Consider the following 25,976-nt stretch of genomic DNA (forward strand, 5'->3'; position numbering starts at 1 on the left):
GGCGTCCCGGAGAAGCCTCCCACAGACACGCTCGCACATGGGCCGGGCTGCCCCGAGCCCCACATCTGCCCCCCTCTACGGGGCAGTAAAGAGCCTTTACTCTACCTCCAGAGCTCAGGAGACACGTGGGCCTGGCTGGGCCAAGCACTCCTGGGCCCCCCGCCACCTGGCCTTGCCCCCCCACTGTAGCAGACTGACCGCCATTTCGGCAGCGGCGCCCCTGAACCCGAGTGCCCCAGAAGCTGCTCTGGGATTGAGGCAGGCATGACCGTAAACAAGCCAGAAAACGACCTTGTGTGTGTTTTACTGAAATACAAAGCTTTACAGCGCCGGGCACTGTGGCTCTCCGTCCGTGTCCCCAGGGTGGATTTGTGGGGGAGGGGAGGGCGGGAGCGCACCCACTCGAGGGAAAAAGCCCCCGTGCTCTAGGCTCTCCAGGGAGAGCTTCTGCGTCCGGGGACAGCAGGGGGACGCCGGGCAGGGCTGGAGCATCTATGGGCAACATCCGTGCCACAGCCCCACGTCCAACCAGACAGAGCCGGCCCGAGCCAGAGGACGGGCTCTTCCTCCTCGGACATCCAAAAAAAAGGATGAGCTCGCCCCTACAGACCACAGACTGAAACCGGGCGTGCAGGGAGCCCGCCAGGAATCAGGCCTCACGGAAACCCACCCAGGGTCAGGAACTTGACCGAGGGGCAAAGCGAAACAAGCCCCAGGCTTGGTCACAGATTTTTTCAAAACCAGAGATTGATAAAAGGCAGATACTGTGTCCCTACACGGAGTGTAGTCTGAACCCTCCTGCCACCCACGCGGTACCCAGATGCCCCATCTCCTCTCAGGCGAAGGATACGGAACATCTGGGGGCTCCGAGGAGGGAAGAGGACCTCAAGCCCCAGGTCCCAGCCCCTTCCCTCTGCCGGTTCCCAACCCGATCACGACCATCCTCACCTGTCACAGACTGGGGGCCCCGCCCTGTTCCCGGATCCCCTGGAATTCCCATGCTGAGACCCGGCTCAGACACAAGGACAGCAGTGTCCCCTATCACAGGGGGACGAACGGCCAGGGCACACAGCTTCTCTCCTCCAGGCAGTGGCTGAATGACACCGGCCTCAGGGAGAGCCCTCCTCACATGGCCCGCGTGGGGACCCGGTCTGGGACAGCCACCCATGTGCCCCCAGGGACGCTCATAGCTCGTTGTGGAGTGGCCGGCACTCGGGGGAGAGCCTCTCCTCCAGGACCCCGTCAGGTGCGCACACCCAGGGGTCATGGGTCTCCCACTGCCACTTGGCCAGCTGGGTCCGCAGCCGTTCAAGGACCTGCGTGTAGCGGGGATCGGCAGCCAGGTTCCGGGTCTCGTGGGGGTCCTGGCTCCTGTCATACAGCTCCCAGCGCTCCCGGTAGTAGTAACGGTGGAGATCCTTATACCAGCCCGTGGGGCGGCCGGCCACAGTGCGATTCAGGAGGTCCTGAAACGTGGGCGACACGTAGAAGTCCTGGTCGATGGGAAAGGGCATCTTGAAGTGGAGGTTGTGAACGAGGCGGAAGGTCTGGTGGTGCACGGAGCGCATGGGGTAGGCCATGGTGACCTCGTGGTGGCTCTGGCTGCCGAAAACGGTGTTCCAGAGCGGCTCTGCGTCCAGCGCCGGCAGGAGGGACCGGCCAGTGAGCCGGACAGGCTTTGATCCAAAGATGGCATAGCTCGGGTAAGGGATGGAGAACCAGTCCAAGACGGTGGGCGTGAGATCTGGAGAGAAGATTGTGTCTCAGCGCGGTGGTCCTCCAGCCACCAGGCCGCTCTGACTCCAAGCCATTCTGTAATGCCGGGGGGCCGCCTCGCACACGGGATCACCAACGGGGAGGAGCTGCAGTGGGTCCCACACCTGGCACAGTCATCTTGGCCCTCTAGGACACAGTGCCTTTAACAAGAGGCCCCCGCTTGGCCATATTCAGGATCCTACCAGAATTCTCCAGATCAGTAAGGAAGCCCCCACAGAGGGTGCTCACAGATTCCTGCCCTGTGCTGTGGCCATAGTGCTCCCCGACTTGTACTTTGGAGACAAAGGGAGATGTGGGCCTCAAGCCGCAGGGGCCCTGTTGCCCTGACCCCTCAAAGCGGGGGTGGCCCGGGGCCTGCAGCATCAGTACCACCTGGAACTCGTCAGAAATGTGAATTCTCAGGCCTCACCCTAGATCTACGGTGTCCACGGTGTCAGACACTCTGGGGGCGGGGCCTGCCGTGTGGGGAGTGTGATGCCTGTGGGCCAGTGGGAGGAGCAACAGCCTCAAAGACCGAGACCCAAGCTAGAATCCTAGCTCGGTGCTCACAAGCTGTGTGACCGTGGGCAACTGCCCTGCCCTCTCTGATCCTCCGCACTGCATCTGTAGAATGGGGTGGCCGTCCCTTCCTTGCCCAGGTGGTGTGGGAACATGTAAGGCAGTGGTGTGAGCACTGTCCCGACTAGGTGGTGCCCCTGAATTTTCACCTCCACCTCCGCTGCCCCTGCGTGAGCTACAGAGCCGTACCTAAGAGGCTCACGTAGGCCTCGCTGACCTGGCCCCAGCGTTTCGTGTGCTCTGGGGATGACACCAGCAAGGGTTCAGCTGTGCCCGGCCAGTACAGGTTGGTCCTGCCGCTGGGGAAGGGGATCCCGTTGTCGGACGTGAAGATCACAAGGGTGTCATTCAGGACACCTGCCGTGCGCAGCTCCTGGAGCACGAGTCCAACCCCTGGGGGTGCAGAGGGGACAGCAGAGCTCAGCCGCAGCCGGGCATGCGGGGGCAGGCATGTGCGTGCGCTCACACATTTCCTCCTCCAGCTGCTGGGCCCTGCACCCTTGCTGTCCCACCCAGCACCGTGTCCTGCACCAGGTCAGGGACGCCGGCCATCCGTCAGCACGTCCACGCGACCCCGTGCAGCCACTCCCAGCCAGACACTGGCTTTGTTTTGTTTTCTGGTATTTCATGCCTGTCCCATGGGGATAACAGGGGCAGTATTGGTGGTGGCTGGAAGACAGGACTCCCTCAACACCTGCCCCCTCTCCAGGTCACCATCCACTCATGGCACTAACAGGGACGCTACAAAGGTTCCAACCTCTTGTGGGGGCGGAATGGTGGTTCCCGCAAAGATAAACCCTCAGGAATCTGTGAACATGACCCCGTTTGAAGAAGGGATCTTTGCAGATGCAGTGATCAGAGATCTCAAGGAGACTGTCTTGACATGGCCAGGAGGGCCCTAGATCCCATGACAAGTGTCTTTATAGAAGAAGCACTGAGATCGGGGCGCCTGGGTGGCTCAGTGGGTTGAAGCCTCTGCCTTCGGCTCAGGTCATGATCCCAGAGTCCTGGGATCGAGCCCCACATCGGGCTCTCTGCTCTGCAGGGAGCCTGCTTCTCCCTCTCTCTCTGCCTGTCTCTCTGCCTACTTGTGATCTCTGTCAAATAAATAAATAAAATTTTTTTTTTTAAGATTTTCATTTTATTTATTTGACAGAGAGAGATCACAAGTAGGCAGAGAGGCAGGAAGAGAGAGAGAGAGACAGAAGCAGGCTCCCCGCTGAACAAAGAGCCCAACGCAGGGCTTGATTCCAGGACCCTGAGATCATGACCTGAGCCGAAGGCAGCAGCTTAACCCACTGAGCCACCCAGGTACCCCAAAAAATAAAATCTTAAAAAAAAAAAAAAATAAAGCAGCAGCACTGAGAGACGCGCGAGAGGCTCTGTGAAGACGGGCAGAGATGGGAGGGGTGCAGCAAGGAGCCAAGGAATGCCTGGGGCCACCTGACGCTGGAAAGAGGCAGGAAGGACTGTCCTGTCCCCTAGGGCCTGCGGGGGGACACGGTCCTGTTGACACCGTGACTTCAGAGCTCTGGTCTGGGACGGGGGCCCACGCTGCGGCATACCCCACTGCCCGGGCTCCTTGAACCCACCTTGGTCCATGCGGCCGATTGTGGTGTACTGAGCAGCCAGGTCGACTCGAGCTGCAGGAGTGTCCGGGACGAAGTAAGGCACCTGCAGAGGTGTGTGGGTGCGAGGTCAGGGCTAGAAACAGGCAGACGGGCTGGGGGGAGGGGTGGCCAGTCCTTGAACTGGGGCAGGACACCAGGGAGCCAGCCTTCCTCCCAGGGCCTGGGACCACCCTCCACCAATGCACGCTTGAGCCCAGGACCTCCCTGCTCCTGGACACGTCACTTCACATCCCAATGCCTCTCTCTCCCGGCCCTGCACACGGGAACCCGGATCCAGGGAGTCACGGAGTCTCCTCTTAAACGTGCTCAAAATCACACACACGGGGCCCGGGCTGCCAAGCCCTTCGGTTCATGAGACGGAGAAGGAAGGGCACACGAGCATCTTAGAAATATTGCAAAGGGCTCTCTCCTACCATCACCTCCTGTGGGTCATAGGTCCGCGGGGTCCAGTCTGGGATCCGCCCCATGCCGCGCTCCCCGTTGCCAAACTTCTCACAGAAGGCCCCGTACTGGGGCTGGGAGTGCCCACAGCGGTGGGGGTCATGGAAGGCGACGTAGAGGAAGAAGGGCCTGCCCAGAGAGGGGTGCTTGAGTCCCGAGGTCAGCCAATAGACATGCCACCTGGCTTTCTACTCTGGAGAGCCCCGACCTTTAGGAGACAACACCCCACAGCACCGCTCACTCCTCTGGAACTTTTGAAAGTCTCCCTGGGATCATCCGCCTCAGGTTCCCTGTGCCTCCTTTCCTTTTAACTTGAGTTTCTGGAACCTTCTCCCCCTCCCTCGCTCCTCTACCTGGGGCCTCGAAGGATCCCAACTAAAGACTCCGGGATGTGCATCACAGGTTAACTGCCCAAGGTCTGGCCGTGCGAGGGAGGGGACGGGGCCTCCTCACACCTGTCATCCCGAGTCTGCAGGAACTTCCGGACCAGCAGCTTAATTCTGGTGATGTTCCGTCCCACCTGGAGAACGGAGCCATTCTCCTCCGTGTACGCAAACTCGAAAGGGTACACCGTCTCGGGCCCTACATGCTTCTTCCCAATGATGCCTGCAGGTGGGGACACAGGCCTGCCAGAGTCCCCGAGGTATCCCACTGCCCTCCTCTCCCTTCTCCGCCCCCCAAACCCCGTGCCCTGGAATGGCCTCTATGAGGTCAGCCCAGGCCCTTGTTCGCACAGACCCAGGGCCCAGGGAGAAGGCCCCGGCCGTGGGGTGCTCTGAGCACGTGACACGGGGCGGAGGGTGGCTCAGGACCAGGTCTCGCCCACCGGGGCCCATTCCCACTGTGGCATGAGGCCGCTCACCCGTGCGAATGCCGGCTCGGCCGAGCAGCTGCGGCAGGCTCTGCACCTCGTCGAAGGAGTTGAAGTGGTGGGCGTCCTGGTGCAGGCCGTACATCCCGTTCTGATGCTGCGGGGGGGACGCCCGTGAGGCTGGGCCCGCCCCGCCCGCTCCCGCGCTCTCAGACCACCCCTTCCCAGGCCCCCTTGGAGCCCCAGCAGCCGGCACCCCCAGACAGTCCATCGCCTCCCCCGGCCCCACCCCCTTCACGGGACAGCAGCAGGAAACACAGACCAGGAAAGCGCACCCATGATAACGGGGGGGGGGGGGGCTTTAATTTCGTGCCGTCCACCTGTACTTGGCCAACTCTTTTGTCATGAACGCGCACCACAGCGGGAAGAAAAAGCACCAGACCTCGATTAACTGGATTTTTTACAGCGCCAAAAAAATAGCCAACACATCACAAAGTCAGACTAGGTAAAGAGTTAAGGTGAGATGGGGCAGCCCTGTCCTCACTCCTGTGGCCCACGGAGGCCTGAGGAGCCTTCAGGGGGCTGGGGGGTGCTGGGCACTGGTCACAGCTTGCCTCTCCATGTGGGCGTCGGACTCGGATGGGGACATACAGGACACAGCAGCTTGCCATGAGATGATGTCATGAGACAACGTGACCGGAGGAAGTGCCTGTGTTCCCCACGCCCCCCCCCCCCCGGTCACAGCAACACTATTCATCATCGTCACGGGCAGGAACAACCTAAGTGTCCAGGGACAGATGGACAGGTGCACGACACGGGCTATACCCATACGACAGTATGCAGTCAGCCCTTTTAGCTGCGAGAAGGCAGGCTGTTCTGTGTTACAGTGGGGGGACCTGGAGGGCACCACGCTCAGGGCGGTAAGGCCATCACAAAAGGACACATACTGCAGGACTTCCCTTACATGAGATACTGGAGTGACCAAGTTCAGAGACACGGACAGGGGAGGAGCGGCCGCCAGGGCTGGGGGAGGGGGTGGGGAGCAGTGTTGACGGGCACAGCGCTTTCGTTTGGGAAGATGGAGAAGTTCTGGAGATGGACGGATGGACCACGGCTACACGACAGCGTGAAGGGACACACCACAGAGGGAGACGCTCACGGATGAATAAAAGGGTGAGTTCTGCACTGTGCGTGTCTTAGCACAACACACATGGGGGAAGTGCAGCTCTTCCCGGCACTCGGGCTCCTGAGCGGTATCGTAACACGAGTTAATGCTGGGCGAGAGCGTGTCGGACACCTTCCTGCCTTCCTGGGCACTTTATGTATGAAGTAGGAGCTTGACCCACCCGTAACGATCCCACGAACAAGGTATTATCATGACCCCACCTAACAGGTGAGACCATCGAGGTGTACAAATAGTGCTCTGCTCACAGTCATACGGAACAGGAGAGCCAGGGCTCAGGTGGGCAGGGGGCGGGGAAGAGAACGTGGGCACGTCCCAGCAGAGGTCAGGGAGGGGTGCTCCCTCTCCCATGCTGTCCTCCTGCATCCCTGCGGCCCTCACCTGGGGCAGGCCGGTGAGCAGACTGGCGCGGCTGGGGGAGCAGCTGCTGACGGAGGTGAAGGCATTGCGGAAGGTCAGGCTGCGGCGGGCCAAGGCGTCCAGGTGCGGGGTGCTGATGGCACTGTTGTTGTAGGCGCCACTCTCGAAGCCTCCGTCGTCCGCTGAGGAAGGCAGAGACACTGAGGCTGTGCCGGCCTGGGCCAGTGAAGCCCATGCAAGTGGCATACCCAGGTGGGCATGACCCAAGGCGGCATGACAGCTGCTCGGGATGGATGCCCCGGGGGGGACGTGGCACGCAGAGGACACGTACTCAGGCAGCCCTCTTAGGAAGTGGGCAGGACCGGGTGGTCCCGGCTCGGCAGCGGCCACAGGAGGACGGGTTTCTGCACCAGCGTCCCCAGCAAGGAGGAGCCGATGGGAGCTGGGGAGAACCGTTTTATGCTACAATCAGCGGAAAGGCCTGCTTGGAGACCACAAAGTTAATCAGAAAGAGTGAGTCTGGCAGAACGCCCGACCTCAAAAGAGGAAAGAACAGGGCCGTCTTGTGACAGCCGGACCCTGGGCACCAAGTCTCGTGAACAGCAGGGCACCGGAGGAACTTGTGATTTGGGGCAAGGGCTGCGGTTAGGGGAGCGGGGGAGGGGGCCGCGCTTTTCGGCCAGAAGATCGGAGCCACAGCGCTCCCGGGTCTGGAAACAAACCTGCAGGGCTCCCCCGGCGGCAGGGGAGGGGAGCGGGGCGCCCCGCACGCAGCCGTCCCCGCGGACTTGGGCACCCGCCCCTCGCCGGCAGCCCCTCTAGGGATGGACCCCGCTGAGCTCCGGAGAGCCGCCCATGCTCCCGCGCCGGAGGCCCCGCTGAGCTGGGCAGCGTGGGGTGGGGGTCAGGGCGGCGGCCGGACCGGGGTGCTGGAGGCTGGCCGGACCCGCGGTGGCGGAGGCCGCCCCTGCCTCCCTCCCCAAGCCGGCCGCGAACGGGCTGGGTCAGCGAGGGGCGCCGGCGCAGACGCAGGCGCGAAGGGGCGCAGGGCTCGCCGGACGGGCGGCGGCGGCGCACTCACCGAGGAGCAGCAGCACGTTCCGGGGACGCGCCGGGTGCGAGCAGCAGAGGACCAGGGTCAGCACCAGCAGCCCGCAGGCCGGCCCTCGGCGGCGCATGGCGGCGGCTCCGGCCCCGCCCCGCCCGCGGTCACGTGCGCGCTCGCCACGCCCCCCGGTGGTCACGCTCGCGCCAGGTCCCTCCCCGGGTGGTCACGTGTGCTCCAGGCTCCGCCCCCCTCCTCCCTCCCCCTCCCTCTGCGGTTCCTGCGGACCCCGCTGCGGCGGCGCCCGGAGACCCCGAGCCACGGCGCCGGGTGAGACCGCGGCGGGCGGGGAGCGGCGCCCGGGCCCCGGGGCGGAGAGGGCGAGCTTCGGGGGACGGGCCGGGGTCGCCGGGGCGGCGCGGGGCCCGAGGGGGCGGGCTCCTCCTGCGGGACCCTTCCCGCCGCGTCCCCGCCGCGTCCCCGCCGCGTCCCCGCCGTCCTCGGCCTTGCCGGAGCGGTCAGGCGGCGCGGGGTCCCCACCGAAGACCGCGGGTCCGGGGCAAGCGTCTTCGTGGGTGGGAGGGGGGTGCGTCCAGCGCCGGGGCGGGGTGCGGGGCGGTCTGGGGCCGGCTCCGCGCGCGGCTGTGGGCCGGGACCCCAGAGGCTGTGGCGCGTCCTGAATTCCCGGCCTCGGACGCTGTCCCCGCGCCCGCTCAGTCCCGGGACGCTCCTGCGGGCACGAGAAAGCCACAGGTGGGGGGTGGGGTGGGGCGCGGCCTCGGGCTGGGAGACCCGCACCCCCGCGCCGCGGCCCGCCGTGGAGCGTGGAGCCGGCCCTGCTGCGGGGGAAAGCCTGGGGGGGGGGCGCCCGAGGCCGCGGCAGCCCCCACCCCGCCGGGCGAGGGAGCCCCCGTGGACCTGCCGCCCCTCGCACTGCTCCCCCTTAAATTCCGTGGGGAGGAGAAAAAGATAAATTATCTCGGGGGGGGGGGCGCCTGGGTGGTTCAGTGGGTTAAAGCTTCTGCCTCCAGCTCAGGTCATGATCTCAGGGTCCTGGGATCGAGCCCCGTATCGGGCTCTCTGCTCAGCGGGGAGCCTGCTTTCCCCTCTCCCTCTGCCTGCTTCTTTGCCTACTTGTGATCTCTGTCTGTCCAATAAATAAATAAAATCTTTAAAAAAAGAAAATTATCTCGGGGGGAGGAACGGTGTCTAATTAGCGATTGCGTTTCCCACTGAGAAATCCCATATCGCCTTTTTCTGGCCAAGGTCCGTGGACAGCTGCCAGCCGGGGCTGGGGCAGGTGGGATTCAGGGGGAGCAGTGAGCAGGCGCCAGCGTGGGGGACCACACCTATTCTTTTTTTTTTTTTTAAGATTTTACTTATTTACCTGACAGGCAGATCACAAGCAGGCAGAGAGGCAGGCAGTGGGGGGGGGAGCAGGCTCCCCACTGAGCAGAGAGCCCAGGGCGGGGCTCGATCCCAGGACCCTGGGATCATGACCTGAGCCGAAGGCAGAGGCTTAATTAACCCACTGGGCCACCCGGGCGCCCCGGACGACACCTATTCTTGAGGTCCCTTCGTGCCCAGGTGTGGGTGCCTTTCAGAGCAGCAAAAGGGCGTGTTTATCCCTGTGGCTCAGACCCCTGGGGAGACCCCTGCGCCTCTCCCAGGGTCCCCGACCCCCCTCTGTTGCTGCGTCCTCCCAAGCCCAGACCCTGACCGCTGGTCCTGTTGCCCCCAGGCATGCCCTCCTCTGTGAAGGCATTGGGTCAGGCCCGGCCGTCAGGTGCCAGCATGGCCCCCCAGGCCCGCTGCTGCTCCCCGGCCGCCGTGCAGAGGCGGCTGCCCATCCTGGCCTGGCTGCCCAACTACTCGCTGCAGTGGCTGAAGATGGACTTGGTCGCGGGCCTCTCGGTCGGGCTCACAGTCGTTCCCCAGGCGCTGGCCTACGCCGAGGTGGCTGGACTCCCGCCCCAGGTGAGACCTCTGCCCCCGCCCCACCCCCACTGCAGCCGCTGCCCGGAAGCAGGGTGGGAATGCATCCTCTCCGCTGCAGACAAGCAGACAAGCAGGCCACCAGGACGCCAGCCCCGTGGGGCCCCAGAACAATCTATAGCACGTGATGGCCTTTGGGCATGTGCACGCCCCCGTCACTGCTCTTATCATATTTGTCACCGAGCTAGTTCTGGGGTGTCCATCGGGGCCGGCAGGACGACTCACTGTGGTCTCAAGAACGCTTTCTTAGGCTCACAGACTGACAAGCACCCCAGCCCTTGTGTCCCTGCTGACACCCAGCTGGGGTGCGGGTGGAAAAGAGGCCCCAGTCGCTGCGGGTCCACACCATGCTCACGGAGAGCGAGCGCTTTGCCCTGTGTGCGTTGCTGTGCCCGCCGTCAGGACAGACACAGACCCTGTGCTCAGACATCTCCCCCCGGGACACTGGGGGCCCCCTGTGCGCCACCTCGATGCTTAGTGCTGTCTCCCCACCAGTACGGCCTCTACTCTGCCTTCATGGGATGCTTCGTGTATTTCTTCTTGGGCACCTCCCGGGATGTGACACTGGGCCCCACGGCCATCATGTCCCTTCTGGTCTCCTTCTACACTTTCCACGAGCCCGCCTATGCTGTGTTGCTCGCCTTCCTGTCTGGCTGCATCCAGTTAGCCATGGGTTTCCTGCACTTGGGTAAGACTCTCAGGCCTTCCTGCCAGGGGCTACCCAGGCACCTGCCTCCTGGGGAGGCCCTGGCTCTTGGCCTTCCCTTCTTTGCCTGTCCTGCACATGTGTGAAGGGAGGGGTCCCCTCAGCCCTCCGCTACTCTGCTTGGAGGCCAGGACACTTGGAGAAGTGCCCAGGGCCTCAGACCCTAGCGTCCCTTCCCCACCGTCGAGACCAGTCCAAACAGGGTGTGTGGCCCACCTGTCCTCTACCGCACTCCCACCAAACCACCTCTCCCAGCCCACACCCACCCACGTCCACTGGGACTGGGCGGAGCTGGGGCCACCAGCTCAGTATCCCCTCTCGGCCGCCAGGCTTCCTGCTGGACTTCATCTCCTACCCCGTCATCAAAGGTTTCACCTCCGCTGCCACTGTCACCATCGGCTTCGGGCAGATCAAGGTAGGCACGCTGGTTGGCAGCCAGGCCCCTCCTGGGTCGCGGGACGGAGGCTGGCTTCCCTCTGTGCAGGCCAGTTGACATCTTGCTCTTCCAAACCTCAGACCACAAGGTGTTCCCGTGGGTCTCCACGGATCCCGGCAGCCCTCGGGGGAGATGCTGCGTGTGGTGGGACAGTATGACGGGTTATTGGGGTGACCGGCAGCGACAGCCTCGCCCCTGTTGGGGTTTTGGGGCCAGTGTGCTTGGTTTGCCTCACGGGGCGATTCCGTTCTGCTGCCTTCCCTACCCACCCGCCAGCACGGCCTCAGGCCGTCCACATACTGCCGACACGTTGATGATCAAGTTGATCCTCCCATGCTCGTGCTCGGTAGCTAGATTTCAGTTTAATGTTTTTTCTCTAATTCTCTTTGATATTTTTCCTTTAAGATTTTATTTATTTGAGAGAGCGAGCAAGCACAAGCAGAGGGAGAGAGAGAAGCAGACTCCCCAGTGGGCGTGGAGCTTGATGTGGGACTTGATCCCAAGACCCTGAGACCACGACCTGAGCAGAAGGCAGATGCTTGACAACTGAGCCAGCCAGGTGCCCTCTTTCAGGTGGTGTTAGAAACAGAAACGTAAAGAGACGTGGCATCCGAGAAATACCGAACGGGGGCGCCTGGGTGGCTCAGTCGGTGAAGCGTGCGACTCCTGATTTCAGCTCAGCTTGTGATCTCAGGGTCCTGGGATCGAGCCGCGTCGGGCTCCGTGCTAAGCAGAGTCTGCCTGGGGTTCTCTCTCCATCTCCCTTTGCCTCTCCCCCAACTTGCTCTTTTTCTCTCTGTCTCTCTCTTTCTCTGAATAAATAAGTAAAATCCTTAAAGAGAATTTGTAAGAAATCTCGGAACCAGTTATCACCGGCGACTGTCCCCTTTTCACCGGGGGTTAAGGTCCCAAAGCGCAGGGATGGTTTTGCTTTGTGGCGGCGGCTGGCCAGCCCCGTGCTTTGTGCAGAAGTAGGTGAGTGCTCAGTGGGGTGTATAGAACGGAGAGGAGCCAGATTGTGCAGGCGAAGGCCCGCCCCATCTCAGGACCTGCTGTCAGCACCCCTCCTCACTGAGGCATGCCTCGTGTGGTCAGGGCTGGCCCTGCACAGCCTCCCTGGCGAGCCAGAGGAAAGGAGCGGACCTTCTCTGTGTTCCTATGATGCTGGATGCTGGGTTAGACCTTCCCTTGCCTTGGGTTGTCCGGACACCCCTGGGAGGCAGGCTCATCATTACCTGCACGGAGAAAGGAGGGAAGCACTTAGGTGCGGCAGACGGTGTATGTGTGGTCTGCACACGTGTGTTAGGGTAAGCTTGGCAGGTGCTGTTTAATGGGATGATCTTTCATTCTGAAACAGTCTTTCCTTTTTGGTATCAGGAACGTTCTTTCATGCAGTTAGAACACGTAGAAGGTAGCTTTATGTACAGGTGCTCGGCAACGTTAGGTCCCTTAAGTCTTTAACACCTTGACTAAGTCACGACAGCCATCTGAGAGCCCTGGGCCAGGGTGGGGGTCAGAAGTCAGGGGTTCTCCTGACCTGCCCTGGCAGGAGCTCCCTGGGTCCCAGAATCTAGTGTTTCCACCCTGGAGTCTGTCCCCATTCAGGCTGTGTGAATGGGTTTTGGGATCTTGGAATCTGACACTCTGGGGGTCTGGGCCTCAACCACCCTGCTAACACTCTATACCCGTTGTCAAGTGGGATAAAGAATTAAAACACGGGGGAGAGCCCCTTCTCCCCTCCAAGGACCCTCTCCACCATTGTCCCCTTCCCTGGAGGCCCTATGAGCCCCTGGTGGTTCTGCCCAAAGAGTCACCTGATTTTCTCTCTGGGGGAGCAGTACCCGGCGGGTGGGCCTCAGACTAGTGGCAGTGGAGTACAGGGTGTATCAAGGGCAGTGGGGCCCATGGGGCAGGCAGCAGTGACCTGGACCCTGGACCAGGGCAGGTGTGTACTGGTCTCTCCCTTTGAGATCACTTGGACTGATTTTTCTCACAAGGGAGAATTATTCACCAAGAAGTGTCATTGACCCTGAATGTGAAATGCCTCCTCCTTGGAGGATAATTCTGATCTTCCGTCCCTGGGGGCTTTGGGGATGGGCAGATGGTTCCTGGGGAACCTTGGGATGTGCCCCGGAAGGGGGCTGAGATGTGCTGAGATGCTGCAGGGGAAGGTTGTCTAAGTCAGTCTCTGTTTGGACAGAATCTCCTGGGACTGCAGGATATCCCGAGGCAGTTTTTCCTGCAAGTGTATCAGACGTTCCGCAAGGTCGGAGAGATCAGGTACCTGCCGGCGGTGCGGTCCCATGCTTCCCTCCGGAGCCCCTTCCCAGGCCCCACCCCATTCCCCCACCAGCTGCCATGCATTCCAGTCCCCTGGGGCCTGGCCGCCCAGACTGGGTCCCAGAGCAGCACCAGCAGGCGTCCGAGGAGCCGGTTAGAAACACAGAGTTTCAGCCCCGTGCACCCCTGCTGCATCAGTCAGAGGCCGACAGAGCCCCAGGGAGTGGGGGCGCACACCCGAGGTTCAGAAGCTCCGACGGGGCCCGAGAGCCAGTCCGCGGGGCCCCTGCGCACAGCCGCTGTGGGCAGTAGGAGGGGGAGGGCCCCGTGCAGAGGAAGAGCCGGGGTGTCTCTGAAAGTTTGTAGTACAGTGAGGAGAGCACACGGCACGGGGGAGGCAGGTGCAGACAGAACGTGCAGGGAGAGAGGATAAGAGCCGGACCGCCGCTCGTGGGCCTTCTCAGATGAAGGACAGACAGGAGATGCTCCCAGAGGGGCCCAGCCGGAAGCCAGGACACCTCCCTGGCCGGAGAAGCAAGAGGTCGCAGTGGTCCGGGGGGAGCTGCTGGGAGGGAGCGGGGACACCTGTGACCGACTGTCCTCTCCTCCACTTCTGATCAGCTGTGAGGCTTCCCGGGGCCGAATCCAGCTGAACCCGGGGGCTCCCTGGCCCAGGACATGCCGACGAGGTCCTCCTCATCAGGGGGTTGGGGGGTGGGGCAGGGGAATCGGAATCGGAGACTGACGGGCCAGAGAGCCTCCCGGGCTGTGAGACGTGAACCTTCCGGAACAGACGTGGCGCCTGTGGCCACAGGGTTGCGTGGCTGTTAACATGAGCCTCTAGTCCTACCACCGTTGCGCTCGGGGCCTCGACTCCCAGGCCTGCATGTCACTGAGCGTTGAGTAAAGCTGTGAAGTAGAACAGGGACGCGCGTGGCTTAGGAAAGAGCGAGGAGAGCCGTCGGGAGAGGCCTTCTGGCAGAAGGGGCGATGGGAGGACGGAGGTGTGTGCCCGGGGCCGGCCAGGGTGTGACCTGTGTCCGTCCGCAGGGCGGGCGATGCGGTGCTGGGGCTGGTGTGCGTGCTGCTGCTGCTGGTGCTGAAGCTGATGCGGGACCACGTGCCCCCCGTGCACCCCGAGATGCCCCCGGGCGTGCGGCTCAGCCACGGGCTGGTTTGGACGGCCACCACAGGTGAGCGGGGCTCTGACCGCGGCTGTCCTGCGCACCGGGGCCGCACCCGCGAGGTTCTGCCGTCCCTGGTCTGGGTGTGACCCGGGTGCCGGGGTACTGAAGCTTGCCAGCGGGCTCCGAGCCACGGCCCGGGTGGAGAGCGGCGTCCGGTATGCTCAAGCACGGCCGATCTCGACTCCCGGGGACCTTTGGCCGTGTCTGGAGGCATTTCTGGTGAGACTCCCACGTGGAGCTGTCACAGGCACCTGGTGTGGAGAGGCCAGGGAGGCCAGCAAACGCCTCCGGGACGCAGCCTGCCTTGGCGAAGGATGAGCTGGTCCAGAGCCTCCGCGGTGTGAGGCCAGGAAGTCCTGGCCGGTCCCTGACGGAGAAAACACGCGGACCACATGGGTCGGGTTTGCCGTGCGGGGCTGAGCCTGGGTTTCCCATCACACGACGGGCTGTGGGGCCCTGGACTGTTCCTACATCCTGGAAGGTTGTAAGCAGCTGAAGTTGTTGTCCCGACGACAACGTCAGTGATAAGGGTGTGATGTAGCCTCTTGAGAGCTTGCTGGGTAATGGGGTCCGATTCTGGGGAGAGGTATCCCCCCCCCATTTAAGAAGCCAGCATGGGGGCACCTGGGTGGCTCAGTCGGTTAAGCCCCCAACTCTTGGTTTTGGTTCAGGTCCTGCTCTCAGGGTGGTGGGATCAAGCCCCACGTCAGGCCCCGCGCTCAGTGGGGAGTCTCCTTGGGATTCTCTCGCTCTCTCCTTCCACCTCCTCGGCCCCCTTATCCCTGCTCGGTCATGCGCACATACTCTCGCTCAAATAAATAAAATCTTCAAAAAAATAAAAAGGGAAACAGCCAGCACCCCTGGGGCAGGAGCCGAGAGGTGGGGCCCGCGGTGACCCATCGATGACACGGTAGCCATGTGTGTCGCCGTGGACCTGTCCCACCCTCTCACGTTTGCCGGGCCATCCCCTGTTCCTGCCTGCCCCTTGGTCACTGGTGTGTGTGCCATTTCCTGGCTGGTGTCGGGGGTGGTGGTGGGACGGGTATCATGCTTCTTCGCGTGTGTTTACCGCCCCGTCGCCCTGAGGAGCCAGGTCCCACCCGCACGTCTCCTTCTGTCCTAGCCCGCAACGCCCTGGTGGTCGCCTTTGCCGCCCTGGTCGCGTACTCCTTTGAGGTGACCGGATACCAGCCTTTCGTTTTAACGGGGCAGACTGCCGAGGGGCTCCCTCCCGTCCGGATTCCGCCCTTCTCCATGACCACGGCCAACGGGACCGTTTCCTTCACTGAGATGGTGCAGGTGGGTGGAGACGGGGAGCCAGGCCTGCCGGGCGGAGCCGCGGTGGTCTCCGGGCCTGGGTCTGTGCCCCGGAGGCCGCTGCCTTGTAACGAGGAGCTCCGAGCCTAGCTGGGACCACCGAGTCCTTGGGATGGAGCGCCTCTGGGTGCAGCGACGGGCACGAAAGGGTCCAGACTGGGCAGGACCTCGAGGGACACCACGTTTGGTGTTCTAGCCTGAGCCCAGGGTGTTCCTTGTGCTGTGAACCCGGCAGAGCAGGGATGTGGTCCGTGCTCTGCCTCGCGTCCGGCCCAGGGGTGAGCTCCCAGCCCTGTAGCTGAAGCTCGGCTTCTGGTCAGACATGACAAGCCTGTGCCGGCCTTGGCGGGTCACTGCCTGGCCGGCCCCTCCTCGCCTTCCCTGGAGGCTCAGCTGCTGTCCCTCTCCCTTCTTAGGACATGGGGGCTGGGCTGGCGGTGGTGCCCCTCATGGGTCTCCTGGAGAGCATTGCGGTGGCCAAGTCCTTCGGTAAGCTGCCCACCGTCCCGGCCCCCCCGGTGGTGTCCTGGCCTTGCTTGCCTGTCCTCTTGCTTGCTTTTATCTGCTTTGGGTTTTTTTTTTTTTTTTAATTTATTTATCCGACAGACAGAGATCTCAAGTAGGCAGAGAGGCAGGCAGAGAGAGAAGGAGGGGAAGCAGGCTCCCCACCCAGCAGAGAGCCTGACGCGGGGCTCGATCCCAGGACCCTGGGATCACGACCCGAGTTGAAGGCAGAGGCTTCAACCCACTGAGCCACCCAGGCGCCCTTCTGCTTTGGTTTTTAACAGGTTGAGTTTTTAATCGAAGGAACGCATGCTCGTGTATGTAAACAGCGTATAGAAGTGCGTTTATGATGAAAACCCCCATCCAGCCGTGGCTGGTGACGTGTGTGATGGTAACTCTCCTGCCGTCCGGAAGGAGAAGGGCCTGTGTCTCGCTGTTGCCTTTCCTGTGGCGTCAGCGTGTCCCCCCACCTTTCCCCGCCTACAGCGTCCCAGCGGATGGCGGGCCTAGAACAGTCTCATCTCGGGACAGACGCCGCGGCCTCCACCCACCAGACACATGTAGTTGAATAGCTTCATGGGTCGTGGTAAAACGTAGTAGCTCAGGAAGGGACGAATTTTAAGTTTTTCTTAGTTTTTATATAACTTGGGTCCTTGAAAGTTTTCAGCTAATAGGTAGTAAGGGCTGTGTGTGATGACGGGTTCCCAAAATTCCTAAAAACCTAGCGGTGTGTTCTTCCCAGCTGCCGGAGCACGCCTGTGCCCTCCTCGCCCCCAGGGCGCCCAGACGCATTACTCTGCCTAAATGCCCACTGACCCGCAGACCTCGGATTTCTCCGGAGCCTGCGTGTCCCGCACGGCCCCTCCCTCGGGTCTGTGGGGGGTCCGGCTTCGTGTTGTGCACGTGGATGACCCGTTCCTTTGGTGCTGGGATGGTCACGCGCCCGTGGTCCTGGGCTGCGGGTCGGTTCTGAAGATGAACCCAGTGAACGGCGTACACGTGGCTTCAGCGTCCTAGACCGGATCTGCCTGTGCCCACGTGTCGAGCCTCCCGTCCTCCCAGAGACGCGTGCCTGACGCACATTCCGCGGGCTTGTCCCCACTAGCCCCCAGCGGCTGCTCCCCGACCCGCCGCGCGGCCCGATCAGATCTGCCTCGCGCAGTTTCTGTTTTGCCGGTGATTTTCCCCAGGGGGGGCCTCGGGGCCCTCCGGGTTCTGCACCTCACAGCGTTTATGCCACTTGGGGCTTTGAAGCTGTTTTCTTCTGAAGTCACCGGATGTCCCGTCCGAACGTGGAAGCTGCTTGTTCTCCGAAACCGGGGCTGGAGACCCACAGCCCGTGGCCCAAGGACGGTTTTAACGTTTTTAAACATTTGAAAGAATTTCCAAAGAAAATTAGGATTTTGTGACGTGAGAGAAGCGCGTGAATTGGCGTCTTCGTGTTTATAGAAGGAGGTGTCCCTGGAACGTGGTCTTGCTCACACGTTCACGGGTCCCCATGCCGGCTTCCGGTGACGACAGGCGCCGAGTCGTCGGGACAGAGAGTGGCCCGTGACGCCTGCAGCGCTCCCAGCCTTGCCCTTTCCCGGAACGTGAGGGCTTCATCCCATGGATGTTTTCTCAGCGGTGACGTGTGTCTAGTGACAACGTTTTTATTGTCCTTTGTCTGTAGCTTCTCAAGGTGGTTACCGCGTCGACTCCAACCAGGAGCTGCTGGCCATCGGTAAGTGCCCCGCGGCGGCTCTCTGAGGCCGAGTGTGCTTCTCTGTGTCTCGCCTGAGCCGCGCAGGTCCTGGGGGTGGTTGCGGTGAGGTCCAGGGAGCAGAGCTGGCCCCGGGTTGGGCCTTTTGAAAGGCTCACATGGATTCACCCATAAACGATCGCTGGGAGCAGGCAGGTCACCTGCGGTGCCCATGCTGACCGCAGCTTGTCCAGCGCTGGCCCCGTGCCCAACCCCGAGGGCTGTAGCCTTGTTCTGTCAAGGAGCGCTCAGAATGACCCCCCTGGGGTCAGATCGCTGAGGAACGTGGCCACGTGGGACTTGCTGGACTTGGTTGCCCAGGCCCCCCCAGCCCGGGGCCTCCCTCCAGGCCGGCAGGCGGCTCCGTGAAGACTCAGGGAGGCCCCAGTGTGGACGGTCTGTGCCCGGCGTCCCAGTTTAGTTTTCGTGAATCCAGTCTCTCTGGTGATTCGTTGTGAGGCCGTGACATGAGTCTTCATTTCTGTTACCATGACTGTTTTTGGTTTTGTGGACACCGGGCCTCTCTGCCTTTCCTTCCTGGTCCCGGCGAGGTGGGTGCGGTTCGGAGCGGGCAGCGGCACCGGGTGCCTTCCCGGCAGAGTCCAGGGAACCTGCCCCACCCCAGGCCACTCCCTCACGGCAGCAGTTTGGACGTGAGCTGCTGGGTTTCCCGACAGCGGAGGGCATGGAGCCCCAGGATGGGTCACAGGAGCTTTGGGGGGGCTCATCTCTGAGCCCGTGCTGGGGGGTGTCACCTCGGTGGCTGGCGAGGTGCAGTTGGCCAGGACCGGCTTGCCCCCAGGCAGGGGAAGTCCTTGGACCGACCTCCCCACGCTCGGAAGTAGCAGTCCCAGTCGGGGTCCGCGGAGCGCTTCCTCCCTTCCTGCAGGGAGCACGGAGCTGCTCCTCACGGCCTTGACCAGCAGGGCACGGCCACGAAGTGCAGGCTATCAAGGTGGACGTGTGGACCCCAAGGGCAGCTGACCCCGGGGCGTGGGAGAGACCAGGCGGCAAGAGGCCTCCGTGACCCCGCAGAACCCCCCACTGGGAGGGATCCACACGTCCCCACTCTTCAAGCAGTAGGGCCCCGACCCGAGTCTCGAGCAGCCATCGTGAGGAGTCGGGGTGACCACGTGTGTGGTCCGTGTACGGCCTGTGCCACGTCTGCCCTGCTCTCGCTGCGTGTGCTAGGCTGCGTGAGTGGGCCCCACCCTGAGCTGCTGCGAGCAGGTCTTGGACCTGCGACCCCCCGTGGTGTTTGTGAGGGTGTCCGGCTGAGCCACATGCCGGTGGGGCTGCCTGCGCTGAACGTAGGCTAATTCTCTCCGTTCTTGGGGCCCAGCCAGGTTCTGTCAGGTGGGGCGGACCCCTTATTAACCATGACCTTCTGCCCCAGCTGGTCATCTCACAAGAAGAGTGTGGGCCTGAAGGAACTCGTGGGGTACGGCCGGTGGGCAGCCGGCCTCTGGGCAGCCTTAAGTGTGCTCGGCCCCTCCTGGGGAGGTGGGCTCCTCTCCCTGTTACACGTGGGGAAAGGTGTTTAGCTCACCGGGCGGGGCTGGGGCCAAAGTTACGTTAAAGGAAGGGTCAGTGAATTTGGCAAAGATCATGGTTTGTTTTCCCCTTCCCCGAGACAGACACACAGACACAGACACAGGACCCCCCGGTGACTTCCTTGGCCTTCTGTCTTCCGTGTCCTCTCTGGTTTTTGGCCTCCTTTTCTCTACCGCCCCCCCCATCTATTTTAAACCCTTTTTTCTCCTGGATAAACCTCTTCCTTCCGCTTTCTTCCCAGGCCTGACCAACGTGCTGGGCTCCCTCGTCTCCTCCTACCCGGTCACCGGCAGCTTTGGACGGTGAGTGACCATGTCCTTCCTTCTCTGTGCCTCGGGGGGCGGGGGGTCCCAGCCCAGGCCAGAGGGACCGTGTCCACCTCAAAGAGCCTGCCCGGTCCTTGCCCACATCTTGATCCCGCTTTGTTCTTCTCTGGGGCCGAAGTCTGCCCGCCAGCAGCCGCATCTCTAGATCACCGGCACCCGTGGGAGGCAGGAGTGGGTCTCGCTCTGCCGTCCTTCATGATCTCACGTGGTTTTCTCTGATGGCCTTGTGGTTTACTCCTAAAACGTTCCCAGCCCGTGGCAGTGCTCCCTGTGTCGTGGCGGAGTACCTTCCTAAAGGAAGTGGGGGCAGGAACCACCTCCCTCTGCCTGCAGAAGCGGGGGAGGGTCACGCACAAGCGTCCACGCGCAGTGCCGCTGATGGTCCCTCTCGAGGCAGAGGGTGACCTGGGGCCGAGAGGGGGTGGACGCCTCTGCCTGCAGGCCCCAGATCCCCAGAACCGCCTGCCCCACCCTGTCTGAGTACCAGGCCCCCCTGACACCCCCACAGCCCCGCATCCCAGGGGCCCCAGGGTATTCTCAGTGTCCCCCCCTGCAAACAGGCATCACGGCGGGGCCCACGTCGGAGTTACCGGAGGTTACGTGGGGAGTGTGTACAGCAGGGCCAGGGGTCACTTTGTGGGATAAAAGTTCTGTTCCCTTGTCGTAAAACTTTTTACCTGTAACTGCTGCACGAGCGGTGCGCCGAGGCCAGCGCCCGTGTCCGTGGGGCCGCGATGTCCCCTCGCAGGCACTCCTGTCCCGGGAGACCGGCCTCCCTGCTCTTCCAGGCTCCCACAGCTACTAACGGCCTCTGTTGCCTTCCAGGACGGCTGTGAACGCCCAGTCGGGGGTGTGCACCCCAGCGGGGGGCCTGGTGACAGGTGAGCACCCCCCCTTGTGCCCAGACTGCGTGCGGGGGCGGGGCTGGAGGTCATGGGCGCCCCGTGTCCCTGCAGGCGTCCTGGTGCTGCTGTCGCTGGACTACCTAACCTCGTTGTTCTACTACATCCCCAAGTCCGCGCTGGCGGCCGTCATCATCACGGCCGTGGCCCCGCTGTTCGACACCAGAGTCTTTGGGACACTGTGGCGCGTGAAGAGTATGTGTGCCCTCGTCTGCCTCGCACGCACACACACGTCCTGGGTTCTTCCCCCACCACCTTCGCCGACCCAGGCGGTCGGGCTGGAGCTGGGCGTTCTTTGTTCTGGGTGGTGGTCCCGTTGCCGGCCGTGGGTCAGGGCGTCCTTCAGCCCCTCAGGCCACCAGGAGCCCCAGACCAGCTCCATGAGGTGCTGAGCGAGTCTGCAACTAACAGGGTACTCGCTGCTCCTCCTCCTCCCGCACCCCTGCACCCACTCCCTCCTCCCCCAAATCTCTCCTCTCCGCCCTCCTCTCTCCCTCCTCCTCTGCACCTCTTCTCCTCCCCACCCTGTCCTCTCCTCTTGCACTCCTCCCCGCCCTCCTCCACTCTCCCTTCCCCACTTCCCCTTCTCCCCCTCCTCCGCCTCCTGCCTCCTGGCATCTTCCTCCACTCCTCTCTGTCCTCCTCTCCACCTGCATTCCTGTTCTCCTCTCCCGCCGTCCCTTTCCCAGCCCCAAGCCCGGTCCAGTGGGGGACGATGGGAGACTTCCAGGGTGACCAGCCTGTCCCGGCAGAGCAGGCCCCAGCTCCCGGCCAGTCACAGTGGTCAGGACCCCCCGCACCTGCAGGGCCTTTCCTGGAACAAGTGTCTGTTCTGAGGGAGGGATGAGGCTCGTGGGCTTCTCTGCTGTCGGCCCCCCGGAGTCACCAGGTGAGGGTGGTTCTAGGTGGTTTTCAGCCCACACGTGCCTGTTCTTCCCTGAGCCACCGCCCCGTCCCTGGGACAGCCCTGAGACAAGCGCTGCCATGCCTCCGTGGGCGCCTGGGTAGACTCACAGCTGATGCTTCCTGTCTGCACCGAGGCCCTGGGAGGATGGGGGTCTTGTCTGAGTGATGCATGTCAAGGTCGAGTCCTGGGTGAACCCCCAAGCACCCACCCCCAGCCTGCTGCGTCAGGATACCTCGTCCTGCGGCTCAGAGAAGTCACTGGTTGCCCAGGGTCAGCCACGTGGCCTCTGGGAAGTCGCAAGGCCTCCCTGGCCCCCGGCGTCCCAGTCCTGGCCCTGTCCCCAAGTCCCGTCTTCAGGTCCCTGACAAGTGTCCACTGTGGACGGGCTCCCAGAGGGCAGGGGCTTGGGCCAGGCCCTCAGGTCTTGTCCCTCAGGTCTTGGCCCCTCCACCGGGTGAGGCTGACACGCCTCTGAGCCCGTGTGGCCCGTGAGTGGTGTCAGGCCCCAAGTCCCCAGCGGGGGTCTCCCTGGGGGCTTCAGCCAGCTGGACCGCTCTCTCCCAGGGCTGGACTTGCTGCCCCTCTGTGTGACGTTCCTGCTCTGCTTCTGGGAGGTCCAGTACGGCATCCTGGCCGGGACCCTGGTGTCTGTGCTGATCCTGCTGCACTCTGTGGCCAGACCCAAGATGCAGGTACCAGCCCACCTGTTCTCCCCGCGAGAGGGATCCGCGGCCTCAGAGTCCCAGGGGGTGAAGGTGCCGATCTCCTCACGCACCAGCTCGTCTGCCCTGTGCCCCCCCACTCCCAGGGGCGTGGGTTGGGGGCTCCTGCCTGAACAGGCCGCCCTAGCCCTGCTGCCAGCTAGGATGTGCCTCCGGGACGTACAGGCTCCCCTCGCTCTGTCCCCTGTCCCCAGGTGTCGGAGGGGCCGGTGCTGGTCCTGCAGCCGGCCAGCGGTCTGCAGTTCCCCGCCGTGGAGGCCCTCCGGGAGGCGATCATCACCCAGGCCCTGGAAGGTATGCGGGCAGGGTGGGGAGGCTGCGTTCATGCCCAAATCCCGCCACTGTCTCCACACCCCAGTCTGCTGCCGCAGGACCCCAGAGCCCTGTCTCAGCTCTGGGGTGAGCCCCCCGCTCTGCGTCCAGAAGGCTGGCTACCTCTGCACGCAGCAGGGGAGGCTGTTCCCAATCTCGGTTCCTAAAGACCCAGTCCTTCCTCCAGGGAATTGGATTTAGGAGATAAAAGGGACTTCTTTGCCTCCCTAAGGGGAATCATTGTGGTCTCCACACGGCTGTTGTCTGGGGTCCTGCCAACCCTGCCCGCCTGCTCCCCGCTGGCGACGGAGCTCCCTATGGCCTCGCCATGCTCCCGCCCCGGGCCAGGGCCTCCCGCAGCCTTCCCGCCCCGTGTGACTGGCGACCCCGTCTCCGCAGTGTCGCCCCCGCGCTCTGCCATCTTGGAGTGCACGCACGTCTGCAGCATCGACTCCACCGTGGTGCTGGGGCTCGAGGAGCTGGTGGGGGACTTCCACAGGCACGGCGTCACCCTCGCCTTCGTCGGCCTGCAGGTGGGCGTCGTCACAGGGCGCTGGCCGGGCTTCTGTCCACCTCCACGCCTGCCCGTGAGGGCCGTGTGGTTACCATCCCTGCGCCAGGGCCCCGAGAAGCTGCCCGAGGTCCCATGTCCCAGCTGCCCGAGGTCCCACGGCGAGGACGCTGGGCTCCTGGTTCCGGAGCTCACTCCCGAGTGTCACCTTCTCTGTCCGGTTTGCAGAGCTGGTTTTTGTGGCTCCACCGAGTGAGAATTTAGATAGCCTCCCGCTCCTCCCGCTCCTCCCGCTCCTCCCCTCCTAGCGCAGCCGAAAGCCAGTTTCTTCTCTCCGTGCTCCTGGGCGGAGGGGAAGTTGTGTCTGCCGGCAGGCGAGGCGAGGCTGTGACCCGCGGGGCGCTGGGCCTGGCAGCCCGGCCCACCTGTGCCTGCAGGCAGAAGCGGCCCCTTCCCCCACCCCGCCTGGAATTGGAACCTCTGCCCCACAGGTTCCTGTCCTCCGTGTCCTGCTGTCCGCTGACCTGAAGGGTATCCAGTACTTCTCCACCCTGGAAGAGGCAGGTGGGTGTCGGCAGAGTCCCCGGAGAGAGAGCCGTGGCCACGTGGCGTGCCCACCACCCGCGGGATCGGGGGGCAGGACCGCGGGACAGAGACTCTGCTCCGGGAGGGTGGGGCGGCCTAGTGTGGACGTGGGGGCACGGGCACGGTGCGCAAGGCAGAGGGCAGGCCCCCCTGTTCTGGGAGTCATCTCGGGGGTGTTTTAATGACGCATGGCGTGCACCCCGTGGACACACACACCTCGTGTGCGGCTCGAGGTCTGACAGGTGGGTACAGCCAGGTGTGCACCGATGAGATGTGGACCATTTCCCTCGTTCCAGAAAGTGCCGTCAGTCCGTCTTCGTGACCCCCACTGGGGGCAGCCACTGTTCTGGTTCCCTCCCCCCTGGGTCAGCTCTGCCTGTTCTAGAACCTCACGTAACTGGGATCAAAGGACTCGGTCATGTCTGATTTCTGGGGCTTAACGGGGTGTCGTTGCTGGGAGCAGTTTAGGTGCTGACCCACAGGAGATGGGAAGAGACGTGGCCTGACTGTGCCGGGGGACCACTTGGCCCTAAGGAAGGGTCATCTGGGCGTGGACAGTGCTGAGGCACTGACAGGGACTTAGGCGGAGGCTGCCTGGGCTGGGAGTGCCGGCCGGGGGCACCCCAACTCCCTGTGACCCAGGACTCGGAAGCGCCACCTTCCTCCCATCCTGGGACATGGCTCTTCCTCACTTCGGCGTCTTTCGAGCTTGCAAACCTTGTATTTTCTGCAGAGAAAAGCCTGCTGCAAGAACCGGGGACCCAGCCCTACAACGTTGGCGAAGACTCTGTTCCAGAGCACAAGGTCGCCCTGCTGAAGGCCTGAGGGGGCGCTGGCGGGCATCTGATGCCTGGGGGGTCTCACAGAAGGTTCTGGGTGCTGTGATGCCGGATGCCGCCCTGTAAACGCCTCGGTCCCGGGGCTCTGAGCAGGTGCCCCCCGGAGGTGGAAGGAAGCCACGCATCGAGATCCACAGGTGGGACCCGTGCGCTTCATTCCGGGTGACTGAAAAGTCATCTTCCTTCTGTTCTGGGCATGAACCTTTTCCTGAAGAACAGTTTGCAGGGAGCCTTCTGGAACGACTGACCCGGGGAGGGGGGGGCAGGATTTCCACCTGGTCCGGGGACGGGGTCTTCATACCCCAGCCCCTTCCTGGTTCCGGGGCGGCGGGGTTGGGCAGCTCCGAGGCGGGTTCCAGTCTGGGCGGCGGCGTCTGTGCTGTTGTTGGGAAGGAAACCGAGATGTGCCAAATGACTTAACGTGTCTGTGAAAAGTAATTTTGTTGTCGGTGTTTTTTAAATTAAAAAAGCAAGAGCTTTGGTGTTTTTGTAAAAACCGTAAATGCTTATTGTGAAATGTACTGGAATTCACTCCCTCCATCGACTTTGGTGGTCGCCCAGGCCCGTCCCCGCGGTGTGCGCGCCCGTCCGTGTCAGCGTGCGGGCGTGTGTTCCCCGCCGCATGTGGACGGGGTCATTGTGTACACGGTGCTCTGTGACCCACACTTCGGTGCAGTCCTCGCTGTGAATTACTCGTTGTGATAATAAATAGAGAATACGTGATCTGTAGCGTCTCCGATGTGCTTTATTCCGTGTCTGTGTCACAGCGGGCGCCCCGAGCCTCTGCGCGTGAGCTTCTCTCGCCCGGCGGGTACGTACACCTTCTGCCCCCGCCGTCACAGCCAAGGAAGGTTGGGCTCCCGGGGCTTCGAGAGAGAACTCGCCGTGCAGGTGGGCGCCGCGGAGTTCCCCGGCATTCCCACCAGGACATGTTCTGGCCTCTGACCCACCCCTACCCCTGAATCTGGATTTCCTGACCTCGAGCAGCCCCTCTCTCTGCACAAATGAGCATGTCCTGGAGCCCTGTGCTCTGGGCCGCCTCTCCTCAGAGCCCCGTGGAGCAGCCGTCCCGTGGTTCGCGGCCCCCACGCCAAGCGCGCCCCTTCTTGAACCGAGAGACCATCCCAGTGGCAGAGCGGGCAGATCCGGGCGTCCTGGCAGGCCCTGCCCTCTGGGGTCTGCACCCAGAGCCACGGCCGTGAGCAGATCTGAGGATGGTTAGTATAACCTCAGCGATTTCCGGAAGTGAAAGCCAGCGGAATGTCTCCTTGGCCGCAGGGCTGTGTGGCAGGTGAGGGAACCGGGCGGAGCCGTGCGTCTGCCGCTTTTGAGGAAAAAGAGAGGGTT

The 25,976-nt window shown here is 62.9% G+C and overlaps 2 protein-coding genes across 2 annotated transcripts; one reads left to right on the top strand and one right to left on the bottom strand.

The window, feature by feature from the left end:
• Positions 1-277: 277 nt before the first annotated feature.
• SGSH (N-sulfoglucosamine sulfohydrolase) lies at positions 278-7,965 on the bottom strand. Its single transcript, XM_080825743.1, has 8 exons — positions 7,842-7,965; positions 6,782-6,942; positions 5,269-5,374; positions 4,862-5,012; positions 4,379-4,535; positions 3,927-4,008; positions 2,524-2,727; positions 278-1,744 (listed from the first exon to the last, which is right to left on the bottom strand). The coding sequence occupies exons 1-8, from the start codon at positions 7,936-7,938 to the stop codon at positions 1,185-1,187; spliced, it is 1,518 nt and encodes a 505-aa protein (XP_080681869.1). The 5' UTR covers positions 7,939-7,965; the 3' UTR covers positions 278-1,184.
• Positions 7,966-8,068: 103 nt separating this feature from the next.
• SLC26A11 (solute carrier family 26 member 11) lies at positions 8,069-25,351 on the top strand. The gene is made up of 17 exons (XM_080825745.1): positions 8,069-8,135; positions 9,547-9,782; positions 10,296-10,488; positions 10,836-10,921; positions 13,143-13,222; positions 14,273-14,415; positions 15,533-15,708; positions 16,143-16,215; positions 17,903-17,953; positions 19,767-19,827; positions 20,677-20,732; positions 20,808-20,948; positions 22,225-22,352; positions 22,577-22,676; positions 23,094-23,227; positions 23,697-23,769; positions 24,524-25,351. The coding sequence occupies exons 2-17, from the start codon at positions 9,549-9,551 to the stop codon at positions 24,613-24,615; spliced, it is 1,821 nt and encodes a 606-aa protein (XP_080681871.1). The 5' UTR covers positions 8,069-8,135; positions 9,547-9,548; the 3' UTR covers positions 24,616-25,351.
• The last annotated feature ends 625 nt before the right edge of the window (positions 25,352-25,976 follow it).

The sequence above is a fragment of the Martes martes genome, assembly GCF_963455335.1.
Source record: "Martes martes genome assembly, chromosome: 16".
Taxonomy (NCBI): domain Eukaryota; kingdom Metazoa; phylum Chordata; class Mammalia; order Carnivora; family Mustelidae; genus Martes; species Martes martes.

Bases quoted from the DNA above. Each gene is read 5' to 3' on its own strand.
- SGSH (XM_080825743.1), bottom strand. From the start codon at position 7,938: ATGCGCCGCCGAGGGCCGGCCTGCGGGCTGCTGGTGCTGACCCTGGTC. The intron at 6,943-7,841 runs GTGAGTGCGCCG...TGCCTTCCTCAG, and splicing joins GAACGTGCTGCTGCTCCTCG to CGGACGACGGAGGCTTCGAG. The intron at 1,745-2,523 runs GTACGGCTCTGT...TCTTCTCTCCAG, and splicing joins GGCCTACGTGAGCCTCTTAG to ATCTCACGCCCACCGTCTTG.
- SLC26A11 (XM_080825745.1), top strand. From the start codon at position 9,549: ATGCCCTCCTCTGTGAAGGCATTGGGTCAGGCCCGGCCGTCAGGTGCC. The intron at 10,489-10,835 runs GTAAGACTCTCA...CTCGGCCGCCAG, and splicing joins CATGGGTTTCCTGCACTTGG to GCTTCCTGCTGGACTTCATC. The intron at 23,770-24,523 runs GTGGGTGTCGGC...TATTTTCTGCAG, and splicing joins CTCCACCCTGGAAGAGGCAG to AGAAAAGCCTGCTGCAAGAA.